Below are 19,172 nucleotides of genomic sequence, written 5' to 3' on the forward strand. Positions count from 1 at the left end.
AGTTTTTCTATGTCGATTTTTACTATGTCTGATTTTGTTCACCTTGGTTCACCTTTTGCACGATATTAGCTCGATTGGTTGGTTGTTTCCGGGTCGTATGCATAGATCCAAGTCTCTGAGACTTAGATTCAACGGTCATTGTGATTATATGCTAAAGAAGATAGGTAAGAAAATAAGTTTTCTAAATAGAATAGGAAATTATATATCGACATATACTAGATATACTGTATATAAGACAATCATAGTACCTCACTTTAAGTATTGTGCGACGCTGCTAATAAATTAATATGGGAAATAAATTGATATGGGAGATACCCAGCTAAGTAGGCTACAAAAAGCGCAAAATAGGGCTATAAGAGTCATAATGTGACACACGTCACCAAAGTCAAATGTATACTCCAAGCGCTGCAATTCATGACCATAAGACAAAGGTTATACTACAATATGTGCATATTTATTTTTAAGAAAAATATGCCTAAAAAATATGCCGGCGTTGTTTTACGAATGTTAATGTATAATGCATTACCAGCCGAAATAAAACAATGTGATCGATTGTGTGAAATCTAATCACATGATGTGAAATCTAAATGCACATATTTTGCGGGCTCGTAAATCGACAAACGATATTTAGATGTGACATAATTAATCTACCTGAATTTAAGTACAGTTCTCTCTTGTGCTAGGGAGGTTTCGAATAATTTTCTCATAAAGGAGCTGCTGCTCAAAAATCGAGATGCACATATTTTGCGAGCTTGTAAATCGACAAACGATATTTAGTTGTGAAATGTACAGTCAGCCTGAATTTAAGTACAGTTCTCTCTTGCGCTGAAAAGGTTTGAGGTGATTTTCTCGTAAAAGGTTGCAATTCGGAATGTATGCATTTTAAGAGTTAATTTTTGGAATTTTGTACGCTACATTTCTAAGATGATTTTTAATAGGTTTTATTATTTTTTCTAACATTTTTCTTGAGTTGCATTTGTCAGGAGATTGTTTGGGGGGTTAAAAAAATGAGTTCAAAAATTGCAACTATATCAGCTCATAAATATCTCCCGCAACGATCGATTCGATATCTTAATTTTTAAGTGGGGTTGACTCAGTCTGCCCACAAAAAATGTTAAATTCCTACTCACATCAATGAACTAAAAAATTTCAATTTGTGGCATGTAAAAGCTTATAAGTAGCTCAAAATTTGGCGTTATTCTTTTTTATTTTTGCATAGTGAGAAAGCCAGCTTGACCCGGGCATATATTCTATTACTTTCAATTTACTAATTCTAATTTCGTTACTATGTAGACATATACTGAAATATGTTTAGTTGTAGATTGTTACGTTTTCTGTCAGTAATTGTAACGGTAAAATTGTTATATTTTTAGAGAATGTATTTTATCGTTACTTTTATTCTTACTTTATAAACATATAATATATTTGTGAAAGTACTTTGTTACGATTAATCAACTATTATATATTTTGTATAAACAGATCAAATAGCAATACAATTGAATACCTCTAAAAAAAAATTTCTGAAAAAATTTTAAAGATTAACGAATTGTTACTTTCTGAATAATGATGATAACGAGGTATTTTTTCAAAATGTAATGATAATGATAACACATTACCTTTATGAGAAAGTAAGATATCAAAACTTGATAAAAAACGTATCTAAAAAAAAGATGTGTAATTTAACGCTTTATACATTTGTCTAAATTTTACCGAGAATCCTTTGAGAAACTGCCATCACTATAATAAAGTGTTTTATCAAGCAATCCTAAGGAGCTTTCAATAGGGTAGTAGTACAAGGAACAATCTGGTATGCATCCGCAAGGTGCTTTTTTTATATCATCTGTTGTTTTCGGTAGATTTTTCTGTGTGTAGTTCATCTCTGGCCATGCGGTATCTAAAAATGCTGTAAAAAGTAAAAATACATATAAAATAAAATAAGTATTCATACTTTACATTAATTAAGATCGTTTTATTTTATTTTATTTTATTTTTTTTTATATATATATCTGTTTTATATAAAATATCCAAATATTAGGATTTTTGTTTGATTAGATTAAATATCTAAAATTGATTCTAATCCAAAAATTAAAAATAGCAATCATTAATTCTGTTGCTATATATTTTTTTATTTTCGTGTTTTTTTTTTTAATTCCCGCCATTAATGCCCTAATGAGAACTGTATCTAATCATATCTTCTTGCCTATCTATGTTGGCAAACCTACAAACTTATTGTTCATTTTTTTCTTTTGCGCCGTTCACTCTTTTTATTTCTTTGTTTACGTGTGGCGATATAATTTTTCTTTGTATATGTATTATTTATATTAAAATCTTTTGTATGCAAGATTGGGAAGTAATGCGCTATCGTTACAGTTACTTTTTTTGATAACGGACTGGTAACAGCGTTATTTCTCTTTTTCTGTAACTGTAGCGAATTTAACAGTTACTTTTATCATTACTTTTTGTAGTTTGAATTGAATTTCATATTTATAACATATGTAATTTATATTCAGTCATTAATAAGTTACTTGATGTGGAATTATTAATTATAAGTAAAATTAAAAAAGGTATTTATTAAATTTAATATAGCTTTACCAAACAGTGCATCCTTTGAAAGATTATTTAATATTGGTAATTCTGTATTGTCATCTTCTAGTAATGACATGATACATGATTTCTTCATAAATTTTTAAATAATTGTATTGTATTTAGAAGATATAAATCTAGAAAAAATATATAATAAGATACTAACTTTTATTAAAAATTAATAAAGAGTAGGATAAAATTTATAACAAATTCGTATTTTATAATTTACCCAGACAACACAATGTCCAAAACCGGAACATAAGACATTTTAAACATTTTAAAAAAATTTGATATAAGACGTCTATCCTTTTATTGCCTTCCCATTATTTTTCTTTCATTTTTATGTTATAAAAACTGTTGCTTTGAGATACTTATGATGATTCACTGTTCCGGTACAGAAATACTTTATTTACACGTTTCCAAAGTTTTTGCATCTAATTGTCCTTTAGTGATTATTTATAAAAATTTAAATGTGAAAAAAATCACTTTTTTCAGAAAGAATCGATTTCTCCTAAAATTGTACATAAAATTTGACCATTTTCGGGTATAAAGGAATTTTTGGAGTCGCTGACTACAAGTCTGAGATCAAATCTGACAAATTAAAAATGGATCCAACATGGTGGATGGAAATATTACAAACTGAAAATTTTAAGTTTAAAAAAATATAGCAGTATTCTACACTAAAGGGCATAGCGGAATAAGCAGGTGAAATCTGCCCCCGCACTAATCGAGCTCAAATTGATATCTAAAAAAGTGGTTTTTCTCGAAAATGGTTGGACCGATTTTAATGAAAAAAATATATGTTGTAAACATCGTTTAGGCAAGTTTAAGAAAATTTCAAGTGATGAAAAAAATAAATTTTTGTGATAAAAAAAACCTGATGAAAAAATTTTTTTATATTTTATGAATTTTTTAGGGGGTGATAGTTCAGAGATATCACTTTTATATTTTTACAAAAACATCTCTAGATTTTCTACTTTAACACATATTTTTTTCAAATCAATCGGAGTGGTAAAACATGATTAAAAATAATAATTTACACCGCGCCGCCGTGCCGTCGTGCCGCGCCGCGCTGGCTGGGCGACCGCGCCGCACGGTGGTGCCATGTATAAGGAAATTGCGGAAAAAATTATATAACTCGTTAATTGTGCAATGTTTGTTTATAATACGTATTTGATATGTATGTAATAATTAAAAAACTTTAAATTTACATACACAAGGTGAGCCAAAAAATGTGACATAGATAAAATATCTTAAAAACAAGATATTTAAGAAAAAAAAATTTTATCTAAAAATTGTATGATCTAAAACGGGAAAAATAATAATAAAGTTAATGTATGTATACACGCATGTATAAGTTGTTTTTATAAAATATATAATTATGGAATGTACAAAAACACAAATACATTTCATTAACGTAAAATCGTGTAATATAATTTAAAAGGAATTTTGTTTGAAATTTAAATATGATTAATAAATAACACTTTTATTTTATTAACAAAGTAAATATTAGGCTTCTTTATTTAATTTATAATTTTTTTTATATATTTCATTTCTGAGACTATTTATAAAGGGATCAGAAGACACAAGCATCATGTGCATAATATCTTCATTCGTAAGGACACGGCTGCATTTTCTAGTATGATTGCGTCGATATCGCTTGTAGTCTTTATTCCTAGCCTCTTGAGCTTCTTCTGATAATGCTCCAATGGGTAATCCTGCATTTTCTATAATTTCTTTACCTAGTTTGAACAAATTTAAAAAATCGGCAAATTTAAATTTAAAATACAAAACTTTTTTACTTTAAAAGTCGTTCTTTATATAAAATTTTATTAAAGTGCAATTTTTAACGTTGCGAAAATTCTATGTTATAATTTATTTATCTATTTATTTATCTATTTATTTATTTCTCTTACCACGTAGGAGGATTTTATGGCATGTTACTGGCATGAAATACCAACAATATTTTTCAACAAATATTTCTGCTGTTCTGTAAGCATATGAATCAAATTTCATTGGATCTATGCTTCACAATTGATTACTTGCAATATTATACAAAATCTTCAATCAATTCTTCGTCAACTCCAGTTATTTCTGCTGTAATTTTTGGATCAGTAAAAAATAGTCGTGAATTATTTCCGTCATTGGATGATCCGAAACCTTGTTTGACGATATCGTAATGTAACGCTCACTTCTAGTGGCTATATGAGAAAAATATGCTAATTGCTAGACAACCAAAAGGATACAGTTCTGATATAAGAAATTATATCTGGTTTCCACCCAGTAATATACCGCTTAGTCTTCCTAGTGAATGTCTAAATAAAATAGTCTACATAGTAGATAATAATATTACGTAGCAGCTACCTAGTCTGCACTAGACAGAAAATAGATCAAAAAAAAATAAAAATTAACTCCTCCTGTAGAAGGATTTTTACGTCAGGAATGCGTCATGCCTAGATAGTTTCTTTTCATCCTTGTTTTTATAACTTTTATACAAAGGGTGTATGCCTGCAAATGAAAACTTCGAAATTACGATTTCATAGGTGAATTAATTATATTCATTTTTATTTGTAAAAATTTCTTACCATGATATGATGGGGACTTGAACCTGGGACCTCTAGCCTGTGAAGTTGTGCACTTTACGTCCTACTCTACTGCCACGTTCGTTAAGAAAGGCATTTTATTTTAGATATATAGTTAATATAGCGCCATTATAAAATGTATCAAATTATTTATTACTTATATATATTGAATATATATATATATATATATATATATATACATATATATAAACAGTATATATATATATATATATATATATATATATATATATGTAAATAATTTAAGTAAAAAGTTTATTTCCTAGCTTAATTCTTTACGTAACAAAAACTGATGTGATATAAGAAATCATTTATTTTTACGTATCGCTAAAAAAAGTATTAAACATGTACACTGATAAATTTAATTATTTAGTATTCATCTAATAACATAAATATTTAATCTAAATAAGAGAAAAATCATATATAAATGGTGCGTTCGGGGAGACGCTATTATGTAATACTAGCATCAGTCTAATCTTCATTACTCATTAAAAGTAGAACAAGGATAGACTGATGCTGATAGCGCTAATTAGAGTCTCTCCGAATGCACCTAAAATAAAATTTTTTTTGACCTGTTTGTTTCGCGCGCGTGTTAGTATGAACGCACCGGTATTTGTATTACATATTTGTATTAACCTAACAAATTACGGAACGGAAGCTGTTCACTAGGACTCTATATCTTTTTCGTGAATTAGTGTGATTAGTTGTGAACGATTGTATGACATTATTAATATTGTGGTTTTGTATTTTCTGTGAAAGGTACATACTGTTAAAAAAATTAATAGTATAAATTAATAACATATATTAAGAAACATCCCAGTAAATCTCCAGCAAACAATTATTATAATGTTACTGTAACTTGGTGTTTGCTTGGATACTTTAAGCAATAAGTAACTATGCACATTTCTAAAAGACACGTAATATCATTCTTTATATTACTTATAATATAAATAGACTGTAATGGTGTAAGTGTGTCCGGTGTTCTGTGAGGTTATGGCTGATGGCAAAGAACGAGATGTAAGCAGTTCGCTTGTATTATAGTTGTACACATAAATAATAAAGTAAGGGAAAACGTATACGTAACTATATCCATGACCATATTTTCACGATTATGTTTTTCGTGTCTTATCTTACGTCCACAATTACGACAAAGTCTCATTCTCTGCCAATTAGCCTATTTGTGCTGTACGGGGCTTCCCCATTCTATTGCTGCGTTCGGCACTGAAAATCTTAGATGCAAGCTAGCAGAGCCTGACGCCTCTGATTTGCATTGCCGAACGCAATATATACATATATAATTTAGAGATGTCACGAGTTATTTTTAATTTTTCTATTTTTTGTTATTTTGTTTCCTGTAATTAAAATATAAAAAATTACTTTAATTATACATCAGTTCCTACACTATTTGGAATTTTATTTTTTAGATGTCAGTACCAAAGAGGAGAAAAATTTTTGACATAGTACAATTTATTGATAATGACAATGAAAATGAGAAGAAGTCTATCGATTGTGTACCATCATTATGGATATTTTTTGATGAAGAGATACGTCAAATAAAAACAAAATTTATGCCACCCCTTTATTCGTCTAAAAAATGTAATGTCCTGCATAAGATGGTACAAAAAAATGTAGACCCACTAAGCACATGGCCAAGTTACCGTATAAATTTAATAAAAAGCGCAGGTATAGTTTATTGTTATTAAAGAAATTTGGACAGTAATATTACTTGTAGCCTATGTAACTAATTTGTGTAGTATCAATTATGAATTAGTTTAAAAAAATATCTGTATTAATCGTACTATTCAAGAATTCATAGCACTAATACTTATGTTTATCATAGGTACTTATTCAGAAGCGTTATCCATAATAGAAAAATTAAAAAATGAGGAATATGTATATACTACAGATACAGAAGAAAATAGAAATACTGAAAATGCGAACATATACAGTGTAGCAAACCACAATTACATTTTACCTCCAGTACAGGAGATGAAAGGCAATTTGACTATATGCAGAAGTTTTTCGTCTAGTGGTAATACAATTTCACAGTTTGTTTTGTCAGATATCTCTATTTATGTATGCTATATAAACGACGTGATTGAAAATTAAACGTGTACATGATATATAATACAACAGAAAAAGATAAAGTCGCATTCGCACGCACGCACGCACGCACGCACGCACACCCCACATACAAACATGCGTTACATTATTTTATTTTTTATAGATTCATCAATTGAAAATGATACTGAAACCTGTGTTAAAGATAATGTAACAAATAAAAACAGCAGAGACTGCAGAGTAACGTGCTCACATCAAAGAATACAAATTCTCAAGGTATAATTGAGATATATACAGAGTATCTGTCGACAGGAATTGAAAAAAATATAAGCAATATAAGCAATATTTAACACAAGATGGCAAAATTTCTGATGGATGTATGTTTATGATCTCAATGGTACCTTTAAGTCTCGTTTCAACTTACAATAAAAACATTTTAATTTGGAATAATAATCGAACTTCTTCAACAAGATACTGTCGCAATAAAATTTGCATATAAAATTTGAATATAATAAAGAAACTGCGGAGAAAGTAAAAAATGAAGTATATGAATATGAATATTAAAATTGTTCAACTACGTCAAACAGAAATAAACATATTCGGAATTATATTTAAAGTAAAACACGAAATGTTTACTATGATAGATAGTAAAATAGTTCAATTTGTAACAGACACGGGTTCTTCAGCTATATGTTTCATCTGCGATTCCAAACCATCTGAAATGAATAACTTATTCGAAATTAGGCTAAGATCGAACAAAGAAAAATCTCTGAAGTTCGGGATGTCACCTTTACATGTACGAATTAAGTTTATGGAGTGTATATTACACATTGCCTATAATCTTTTATTAAGAAATGGTCAGTAACCTCGGAAACGCGCATTCAAAAAGAAAAGGCAAAAAAAAAGAATACAAGCTGCATTCTACAATCAACTTGGATTGAGAGTAGATATTGTCAAACAAGGTTTCGGATCATCCAATGACGGAAATAATTCACGATGATTTTTTGCTGATCCAAAAATTACAGCAGAAATAACTGGAGTTGACGACGAATTGATTGAAAGATTTTGTATAATATTGCAAGTAATCAATTGTGAAGCAAACATAGATCCAATGAAATTTGATTCATATGCTTACAGAACAGCAGAAATATTTGTCAAAAAATATTGTTGGTATTTCATGCCAGTAACATGCCATAAAATCCTCTTACATGGTAAGAGAAATAAATAAATAGATAGATAAATAGATAAATAAATTATAACATAGAATTTTCGCAACGTTAAAAATTGCACTTTAATAAAATTTTATATAAAGAACGACTTTTAAAGTAAAAAAATTTTGTATTTTAAATTTAAATTTGCCAATTTTTTAAATTTGTTCAAACTAGGTAAAGAAATTATAGAAAATGCAGGATTACCCATTGGAGCATTATCAGAAGAAACCCAAGAGGCTAGGAATAAAGACTACAAGCGATATCGACGCAATCATACTAGAAAATGCAGCCATGTCCTTACGAATGAAGATATTATGCATGGTTTATCCCGTCGTTGTTTAAAAATTAATAAAATATAATAAATTATATCGAGTGGAAAGACAGGATTAATGCAGCCGTTCCGTTAAGGAAATGCCGCCAAAATTATTTATCACAGTATCTTACTAAAATGTGCTCTTTATTGCGTGCTTGCCTCTCAAAACGTAGATGCCGACTGACTCACAGGTCGTTGTCGAAAATACAAGTAAATATAATAATAAGAGTGATCGCCACATCGTCGCTGGCCTTTCCAGGCGCGTCAATATACTCGTTAGAGCCCGAACATCCTGCCCCCCTTGAGATTTTCTCAACAATGTGATAATTTAATGATAAAATTTTAATTTACAATTAATAACTGCACGATTTATTCAATGGGTAGCGGGGCAAGAGCTCTTACATTTCGCTTATATGTACCATTCTGAGTCTCTACGGTAACCACTCTCACAATGTTATCGTCTCCCGGATGCACAGCCACTATCCTGCCCATCGATCATTGCAAAGGAGCAGTGTTGTCATCTTTAATAAGAACCAAGATTCCTGGTTTAATACATGAAGCGTGTGAATTCAACCACTTGGTTCGCTGTTGCAGCTCGTTTAAATACTCCTTGCTCCAGCGACGCCAAAAGTTTTGCTTAATTTTTTGTATGTGTTTCCATATAGACAATCTGTTAGTGGGCACATCCGTGAGATCGACTTCAGGAATATCTGACAACGACGTTCCTATCAAAAAATGTGCAAGCGTCAAAGCCAAGCAATCATTTGGATCCGAGGACAGAGCAGTGAGCGGTCGCGAATTCAATACACCTTCTATTTCAATTACAAATGTGTTAAATTCTTCAAATGTAAATAATGTTTCACCGAGTGTTCGACGCATGTGATGCTTAAATCCCTTCACCGCGGCCTCCCATAATCCGCCAAAATGCGGTGAACGTGGCGGTATAAAATTCCATTTGACTCCCCTGTCGACACAAAACCGCTGAAGGTTATCAATATGTTCCTTTAAATTGTATAATTTATGCAAATCTTTTAGTTCATTATTTGCTCCGGTAAAGTTAGTCGCATTATCAGAATAAATTATTCCGGCCTTCCCACGCCTGGCAAAAAATCGTCGCAAACTGGCAATAAACGCTTCTGTATTTAAATCAGAAACGACCTCCAAATGAACAGCCTTCGTAGCAAAGCAAATATATACGGCCACATAAACCTTGATTTTATTCTTATTTCTATAACGCTTTTCCTTTATATAAAAAGGGCCACAATAGTCGACACCAACCTTCTCGAACGGGCGATCGCTCACTACTCTATCCATCGGTAAATTTCCCATTTGATACTTTGGTGCGGGTGCTGCAAATCGAAAGCATCTCATACAAGTACGAACAGTATACTTAGCAATGTCCTTTCCTCTAACTGCCCAATAATTCTGTCTAACAGCGTATAATGTAGCTTGAACACCACAATGATAATTACTAATATGGACATATTTAAAAATTAATTTAGTAAAATGATTATTATTGGGAAGTAATATGGGATGCTTCCGAGCATATCTCATATCAGCATTTTGAAGTCTTCCGCCCACTCGCAATATTCCCACGTTATCTATAAACGGATTCAATGCCAAAATTCTACTTTTTGAGTGCAGAGGTCTGCCGTGACGCAAATTATACAATTCATTAGCGAAAGCGTTCGCTTGTACCGCCAGAATCACGCAATTCGTTGCTTCCCGCAGTTCTTCTGTTGTGATAGATCCTGTTCGTTTCTCTTTCTTGCGACAGTTGTGTACGAAGCGCAGGCAATATGCTATTACTCTTGTTAATAGGAATACTGATGAAAATCTCTCAACAAAATCAGCCGATATGGCAGTTTGCAAGTTAATAGTTGATCGCTGCTCCGGCACTACGATTTCTTCAACCAAGTTTGCGGGCCATCTTCATCCGCCATCAACCAATCCGGTCCATTTTTCCACAGTTGGTTCTGCGCAAATGCTTCAGGCATTTGTCCACGTGACAATGGATCAGCAGGATTCTGTTGAGACGGAACATACCTCCAATATGACTTCTCCGTAGTAGTCTGTATTTGTGCTACTCTATTTGCCACAAACGTCTTTAGTCTGTGAGGCGATGAATGTATCCAATGAATCGCAATGGTGGAATCCGACCAAAAATGTATACTCCTGAAATCTCGTTTCAGTGAGCCACTGGTAACCTTATATAAATTAGCGAGTAAGACTGCGGCACACAACTCCAACCTCGGCAGAGAGACCTTTTTTAAAGGAGCCACTCTAGATTTGGCACACACTAGCCTCACCATTCGATCTCCCGTTTGACTGGTTGAACGCAGATATATGCATGCGCCAAAGGCCTTCTCACTTGCATCGCAGAATCCATGTAGTTGTAGGTCGGAATCACCAAGCATTATTCTTCTCGGAAAACTAAAACCATTTATGGAATTAAGTTGTGTCTTATATTCGTTCCATAATGTAAATATATCCATGGGCACTGTCTCATCCCATTCAAGCTTCAGCTGCCAGAGCAGTTGCATAACAATCTTGGCTTTAACAATGATTGGTCCCAACAGTCCAAGTGGATCAAAGATTGCCGCGATCTGTGATAGCAATGTTCGCTTAGTGAGGCGCTCGTTACCATTTATTCGAGTGTTCATGATATATATAATGGTATCGTCCTTGCATCTCCACTGTATGCCTAAGGTTTTAATGCTGTCTTCACCTCCCAAACAAAGATGTTCAATGTCCGATCGCTCACCCAGATCATCAATCAAGCTGCTAGTATTTGAAGCCCACTGCCTCAGATGAAATCCACCTCTACGAAGCAGTTGAATCAATTCGTTACGAATTTGCAAGGCCCTCTCGTAATTATCTGCTCCCGTGAGAAGGTCATCCACATAGAAATCTCTCTTCAAAACTTCCGATGCTAGGGGAAAATCATCTTCTTCATCCATTGCCAATTGATGTAGACATCTAACTGCTAGGTAATTTCCCGGTCTCGTGCCGTAGGTTACAGTTTGAAGACTATACATCCTGATCGATTCCATAGGATTTTCTCGCCATAATATCCTTTGATATTTGGTATCTTCCTGATGAAGACGCACCTGTCGAAACATCTTTTCGATGTCCGCAGTTAATACATATGAATATGAACGAAATCGCGTGACAATAGAGAATACATCCTCCTGCAATACCGGACCCGACATAAGCACGTCGTTTAAAGCAACGCCAGTGGTTGACCTGGCTGAAGCGTCAAACACTACTCTCAATTTTGTCGTAAGACTATCAGTTTTTAACACAGCATGATGAGGCAAGAAATAACCATCTGTCAACTTCTCTGCATTACAATTCGTTACCTCAATCATGTGTCCCAATTCACAATACTCGCGTAAAAAACGTGAATATTCCGCACGCTGAGCTTCGTTTGACAATAATCGTCGCTCCATCGAGAATAATCTTTTCTCCGCCATTTTATACGAATCGCCTAATTTATTTACATTTCCTTTAAAGGGTAATCTGACACAATATCTACCCTCTTCATCTCTAACGGTAAACTTTCTGAAATGCGCTTCGCAGTTCCTTTCTTCCTCTGATAAATGTTTAATATCACTTAATTCCTCTATCTCCCAAAATTTAGCTACTTGTAATGACGTCTTATCAATCGATATATTACAAACCGTTTCTTTATCGTCTCGTACTCTATCATAAATTCTACCTCCAATAATCCAACCAAATTTAGTTTTCTGTAATACGATAGAGCCTCCGCTGAGCCTTATTTGCCCCACGCACAACAGATGAAAGAAAGTCTCTGCTCCAATAAGCGCATCTATTCTCGATGGTTTACAAAATTCAGGATCAGCTAGCCTTATGTTACGCGGTATCTCTAGTTTGCTTTTATCAATATACTTGGCTGGCAAATATTCCGTTATCTCATCTATCGCGAGAAAAGTCAAATTTAAATTAAGACGACCATCGCTAGACTGTATCTCTGCATCTACTGCATGCTCAATATGCGTAAGAGCTTGACCAAACCCCGACACCGACACATTAATTTTTCGTTTTGTCAGTTTTAGTTTCTCTACTAAAGAATTTACAATAAAATTAGATTGCGAACCAGAGTCCAATAAAATTCTACAATTATACGCATTGCCAAACTTGTCAAATATTTTTACTAATGCAGTAGATAAAAGTACGTGTGAAGCAACTACTGCCTGCAGACTCTTTTGTGATGCAATATCGTTTTCATGTTTCTCTTCTGAGTTCGAAATCGCTTGAATTTCACTGCGATGTAACAAATCATTATGACGGCGTCTGCACCTTGAGCAAGGTCTAAATCTACAGAAGTTCGCCGAATGATTAGGACGCAAACAATTAAAGCATAAACGCGCTGTTTTTACTAATGATATTCTTTCGTCACAATTTGCACGCAACAATTGCTCACACTTATATACATTATGCGATCCATTACATATCGGGCACTGCTGCCTCTTCTGGACGGTCATGCAATTTTGCGATTGTCTAACATTACTATTTCTTGCATCCCGCATCAATGGCAGTCTTCCACTAACCTTGGACTGCGATGCAAATCCAGCGTCGACATTTTCTAGTACATAGCATTTGTTCTTTAGAAATTTCCATAAATCCTCCAAGGAGGGCATTTCAGTTCCATCAATTGAACGCTCCCACTCCTTGTGCGTATTCCTGTCTACCTTAAAAATTATTAACTGGATCAGCATCGCATCCCAATGTTCGGTCTGCAAACCTAAAGTTTTGAGTGCTCGCAAGTGCCTCAACGCACCGTCCATTAACGCTCGCAAACCTGTCAAGGACTCTTTGGCTATGTTTGGTAATTCAAATAAAGGCCTTACATGATTCTGTATTATTATACGCTTATTGTCGAACCGTTCCACGACCAGATTCCAAGCAATCTCGTAATTTTCGGCTGATGTCGCGAGTGACTATGATTTGTGCAGCATCGCCCTTCAAACACGATTTCAAATATTGTAGCTTCTGCACAGGCTTAAGATCAAAATTGTCATGTATAGTTGATTTAAAATTATCATAGAAGCATAACCACGCGTTATAGTCACCATCAAAATTAGGCAGATTAATCGTCGATAACTTTACGGTGCGTTCCGATCTACGTACGTTCGTATCTATATTATCATTGTTTGTCGGTCGTGTAACAGTCGACGAAACACAATGTTGTTCGGCCTTGGATACAAGTTCAAAATAATATTGCTCGAACTCACTTCTTTCCTCAAACTCACCGTCAGGCTCAAGTAGCTCTATATCCGTCTGTATGTCATCGAACTTATCCCATAATTCTCTGACCTTGGCTAAACGCTCTCTCAACTGCTGTATATCGGGTCTAGCTGTATACGAAGCGAGATATGTCCTAAATCTTGTTAATTTAGCTTTGATGACTGACCGTTTTTGTACAAGAATCCTGATTTCTTCAGCCATCACGATGGTTACAATATTTTTATAATTTAACTCCGATTAGCCTTAGTTCGAGTCTTAGCAACCGCTATCTACAATGAATATCTCAACAAATTTGCGTCGTTTAAATAATACTCACTTATACTAATTAAAACACTGATGAGTCGGCATCCACAATATCTCTTGTCCGTATTTATTACATTCGCATTATGCCGCTGCAATCACGCACATCCAGCACTTTCCATTACGTGTGTTCCAAGAATTAAAATCCGTTAAAATTATTTAACACATCCGGCTCGAAGGACCATATGGTTTATCCCGTCGTTGTTTAAAAATTAATAAAATATAATAAATTATATCGAGTGGAAAGACAGGATTAATGCAGCCGTTCCGTTAAGGAAATGCCGCCAAAATTATTTATCACAGTATCTTACTAAAATGTGCTTTTTATTGCGTGCTTGCCTCTCAAAACGTAGATGCCGACTGACTCACAGGTCGTTGTCGAAAATACAAGTAAATATAATAATAAGAGTGATCGCCACATCGGCGCTGGCCTTTCCAGGCGCGTCAATATACTCGTTAGAGCCCAAACAATGCACATGATGCTTGTGTCTTCTGATCCCTTTATAAATACTCTCAGAAATAAAACATATAAAAAAATTTATAAATTAAATAAAGAAGCTAGGTGTTACATTCGATATTTCGGTGTGGATGGATGGTAAGGGACGAGATAGATGATGTTGATTTTACCCTGCAAGAGGGAATAAGAGAGAAAAAAAAATTTGATGTTAACTTATGTACATTTTATTTATTCTGGAGCCTATCTTCACCGTACACAGCTTCCAGGCTTGCCTTTCTGGTGAAGGCTTATGGGCTACAGTATATCCGAGGGGGGGGGGGGGAGAACAATAGATGCACGATCCCGCGAAGGGGTTCGTTTCGCGATATCTGGCACTTGGGTCTAGTGGCGAGTGCTTGGAGAGGTTTTACTTGGCACCGAACGGGTACTGGTCGCGTCCAAATCCTCGTCGGAGCGATGTCGGAAGCTCGCGGTTTCGCGGGTTGTCTTTGGGAGGTTTTTGTAACCTTTTTTGGAGGGGGTAGCGTGAATGGGCCCGGTGAAGGAGGGTCCCCGTAGATTGTGTTTGCAGCGTCCGGAAACGGAGTTCGATCGAAGATCGACGGGTCGAACTCCCCGAAAGAGTAATACTCTTTTTTTAGGCGTTTTAGATACGCCCTCCATCCGCCTTTATTTTTGCCCATGATCTTTCTAAAAATGCGGTAGCCATGTTAATTTCCTTGATGGATCGCGGTAGGGAAGTTATCTTAATGTGAGTAAGGTTATTTTTATAATGATTTTTAGCTGTAAAAAGTTTCGATGTAAGGCGAGGAAATTTTTAAGGGGGGAAGGGAATAGGGCTGCGTGAACAGTAAGGTGGCTTAGATCGACCGTGCACGGTGCCGATGAAAGGGGGGGGGGTAAGGAATTACAACAGTAACGCGCCTCAGACAGGCCAAGCGCGATACTGAATGGCGAAAGAACGGAAGATTTTGTGATAGTAACGTGCCTCAGACAGGCCAAGCACGTTACTATAAGTAAGAAATCTTATAATAGTAGGGCGGCTCCGTTAGGTCAAGCGGTGTACTGTTCAATAAGGAATGAGAATGGAAGAATTGGTTCCTCCCCTTTTTTTATAATTTTTTTTGCTAGCGTGCCTCCGACAGGCCAAGCACGGCACCGTAAATGAAAGATGGGAGAGTGATATGGAGAAGAAATGAGAATTTCCAGAGATCTTGCCGAAGTCGAGTATAATTTTTGATCCTTCTTACAGTTATACTTACAACGCTGTATATGATTTCGCTGTAGAATCTTTCTGTGTGATCTGTTTAGTCAGAGTAACTTCTGCCAGACTATCGGATTAAGACTAGTCAAATTTCACCAAATTTCGCTCGCTTATATATTATTAGATTGGTGGTGGTGCGGCGAGGGGATAGCAAAATTCGGGGAAATTAAGGTGGTAAATCGTGGAGTAATTTGTTGATTATTTCCGAAATCGTTAATACTATTATTTAAAGAAATCATCTGTAATACGTTATTTTAACTTGCTATCAATATTCTTTTGTCGCCTTGTTCCTATCTTTATTAATTTAGGAATTATTAATCCGCCCTTTTTTCACTATAGAGATTTATAAGACTTTCCGTAGCGCATGCTGGTTCCGCGTGATTAATAGTATGAATGAAGTTGTGCCTAAATCGCGAGATTTCGTTTATTAATATTAAGATTAGGAAAAAGGCGAACTGTATTTTGAAGCATATCTTATTTTGACCATTATTAAGTAAAGAAAAGGTTTAACTAATTTAATCTATTGTTTAGTTGATACTTTATCGTTGTTTAGATTTTTACATGTGTTTTATTCAGAATTGTATTTTGATAGCAATTGTGTGAATAAATTCGACTCCAGGATTTATCCCTTTTTCTGATGTCCTCTTAATCCGCGTGATTACAATCAATTTATAATATTAATAATGCTAGATTGATTTTGAACATGTGAGCGCGTCACGCTTGCGCCGCGTGGACGATGTGCGGACCGCGACGAGCGCGTGATTGAGCGCGCGCGCTTGATCAGCTGATCGCGAAATGAATTTAGTGTCTCTAATTTTTCGTATGCGCACAGCGCGGTTGTCAGGTGGATGTTAAGTTTTCTTGTGGTTCATCTTCTTCTTACACGCTGCCCGAGTGGCGCGACGGGGGAGGAGAATTTCACGGGCGGCCAGAAAAGAAAAGAAATTTTCTGTACCGGACGTAACACTAGGTTTATTTTGTTAGTAAAATAAAAGTGTATAAAAGTCTGTGAATATAAGTCTATAGTTTAATCGGAGGCAGCTTTGAATTTTGGAGGTTTTTCTGATGCAGCTCAATTTTAACATAACATAGTCAAATAAATTATGTATTATATATTAAAGAAGAAAAGATAATTAATCTGATATTTACGAATCAATAATCAATAGAATTCTATAGATTTTTCTTCATACAATTCTATCGATTTTTTTAAGCAAGGATGTGAACAAATATGTATTTATTCTATTTTGTCTCGTTAAACATATAGATAAAGTTAAGATTGCCTATTTAATCCGCACCAGATTTTAATGCTGAATATAATTTTTCTAGTAATTTAATATTCTTAGCTCATATAAACTGTGCTCCGAGAATTTTGTCAATTTTGAAACACAGTTACTGAGTTAAATATCAATGGTTAAAAGCATCTTTAAGATCTCCCTTTAACCTTAAAAACTGTAAATTATTTATTGCGAAAAATGTTACCTCAATCATAATAAAATAAAATTTTTAATTTAATAAAAAAGTTAATAAGTTAAAGTTCATATGTTTATAGTTAAAGTTACTAATTATCAATAAGTTAAAGTTAAAAAGTAAACTATTTAAAATTAAATTAAGTTAAAAATTATTAACTTTTTAATTTTATTAACGTTTAATTAATTATTACCCAACACTGATTTGCACAATAAAAATATCATATTTTTAGGTAATTAAAAAATAGAAATCCTTAATTCATACATTTATGGCTTTTTTGTACATAAAATCTGCTAAAAATAAATTTCTCAAAAACAAAAATAAAATTTACATTAATTTTTTCTTGCAAATTACATAATTTAATTGTTGTTTCACTTATAATGACTTTCCTCTATTTAAGGATATTAAATCATCGTAATTTTTATAAATATCGTTAATCAACAATAATCCGATAATCAACAATAGCAAATTGTGTTAAACAACATAAACTATATTGAGAATTGTAAGTTGAAAAGAAGAGGCTTCGACTATTGGCCGATTATAGAATCGCGCGAGAACTTCAGAAGACCTACTCCAACCGGCCGTACGCCGAATTTCATCTAAACTAACACCCCTACTAGCCGCGAGAGATGTCGAGGCGTGCCAGAATGAGCTAAAAAAATTGAGGTTCAGCTTTACCCAACGACCTAAAGTTTGAGCAGAAACTGCGTTATAGGGGGAACAAAAAGAAATAAAAAATGAGTCAACTATCTTGTCGAAGCTCTCGAGTGAGCTCGACGTAGTATTTCGATAAGGTAAAAACGCATAGTTCTGGCTTAGCAACAAATGGCTTAAAAATAAGTAACGGCTGAGATTTTCTGATCCCGGAAGTCTTAAGTTTCGCTGGAACTTTAATAATTAACGAATTCGAAATAGAGACATTAGAAAGCTGCATGGATGCGAGAGTCTGAAACCTCTGCGCGGTAGTAAGAGCCAAAAGCGTTACTAATTTTTTAGACACGACTTCGAGCGAAAGACTTTCATGAGGGTATAACTTCACTAAAGGGTGAGATCCAACCTCGTCAAAGGAGAGCAGAGAAACAACTGATCTGTATGTATTTGTGTATGCCCTTAGGAAAATTTACTTTAAATGAGGTTAAAGTTTTCAAAATTACCTTACAAATCTAAAAGTTTACTGAAGAAATTTTAAGGTAATTTTTAAGTAATTTAAGGTATGTAAAAAGTTTATCTAAAGTAATTTAAGCCTTTTTCTAAGGGTGTATTCGCGTGGAATATGATCCCACTTGGGATAGAGAATTGGATAAAAAATCAAGGAATAATAAAATTGGAGAAGAGAAGCAGCTGAACCGTCTCTGCAGACAAAATTGCCACCATAACTTAAAAGGTTTGGCATATTGAACAACTGTCGAATCTGGAATCGAGACTAGCGTAGCCTCCAACGCCGATACAGGAGTATCTTTGATTTAAAAAGGCTTGGCGGTTAAACTCGCGGCTGCCAAGGAAATTCTGCTCCATGCCGGGTGAAAATCTCTGAAAGGAGATGATAACATGTTAATGTCAGGGACAAAATGAATCGGAGGACAGAAAGAAAGAAGACGGTAAAAGGGAACCAAGGCTGGGCCGGCCACCAAGGAACTATCATCAC

General features: G+C 34.2%; 2 protein-coding genes across 3 annotated transcripts in view; one reads left to right on the forward strand and one right to left on the reverse strand.

The window, feature by feature from the left end:
* Positions 1-965: 965 nt before the first annotated feature.
* The window catches only part of LOC105834554 (sodium channel protein Nach), an 88,082-nt gene continuing 69,875 nt past the window's right edge, over positions 966-19,172 (reverse strand). Inside the window, exon 9 of one of the 2 annotated variants that reach the window (XM_036283933.1) lies at positions 966-1,903. In XM_036283933.1, the coding sequence (XP_036139826.1) occupies positions 1,707-1,903 (197 nt within the window). In that variant the 3' untranslated portion in view covers positions 966-1,706. The remainder of the gene's footprint in view (positions 1,904-19,172) is intronic. The other variant, XM_036283935.1, reaches the window with a different exon arrangement.
* On the forward strand, positions 5,763-10,188 carry LOC114254628. The gene is made up of 4 exons (XM_036283944.1): positions 5,763-5,942; positions 6,608-6,866; positions 7,024-7,215; positions 7,411-10,188. Exons 2-4 carry the CDS (start codon positions 6,608-6,610, stop codon positions 7,524-7,526), a joined length of 567 nt encoding a protein of 188 aa, XP_036139837.1. The 5' UTR covers positions 5,763-5,942; the 3' UTR covers positions 7,527-10,188.

Source organism: Monomorium pharaonis, chromosome 1 (assembly GCF_013373865.1).
Source record: "Monomorium pharaonis isolate MP-MQ-018 chromosome 1, ASM1337386v2, whole genome shotgun sequence".
NCBI lineage: Eukaryota > Metazoa > Arthropoda > Insecta > Hymenoptera > Formicidae > Monomorium > Monomorium pharaonis.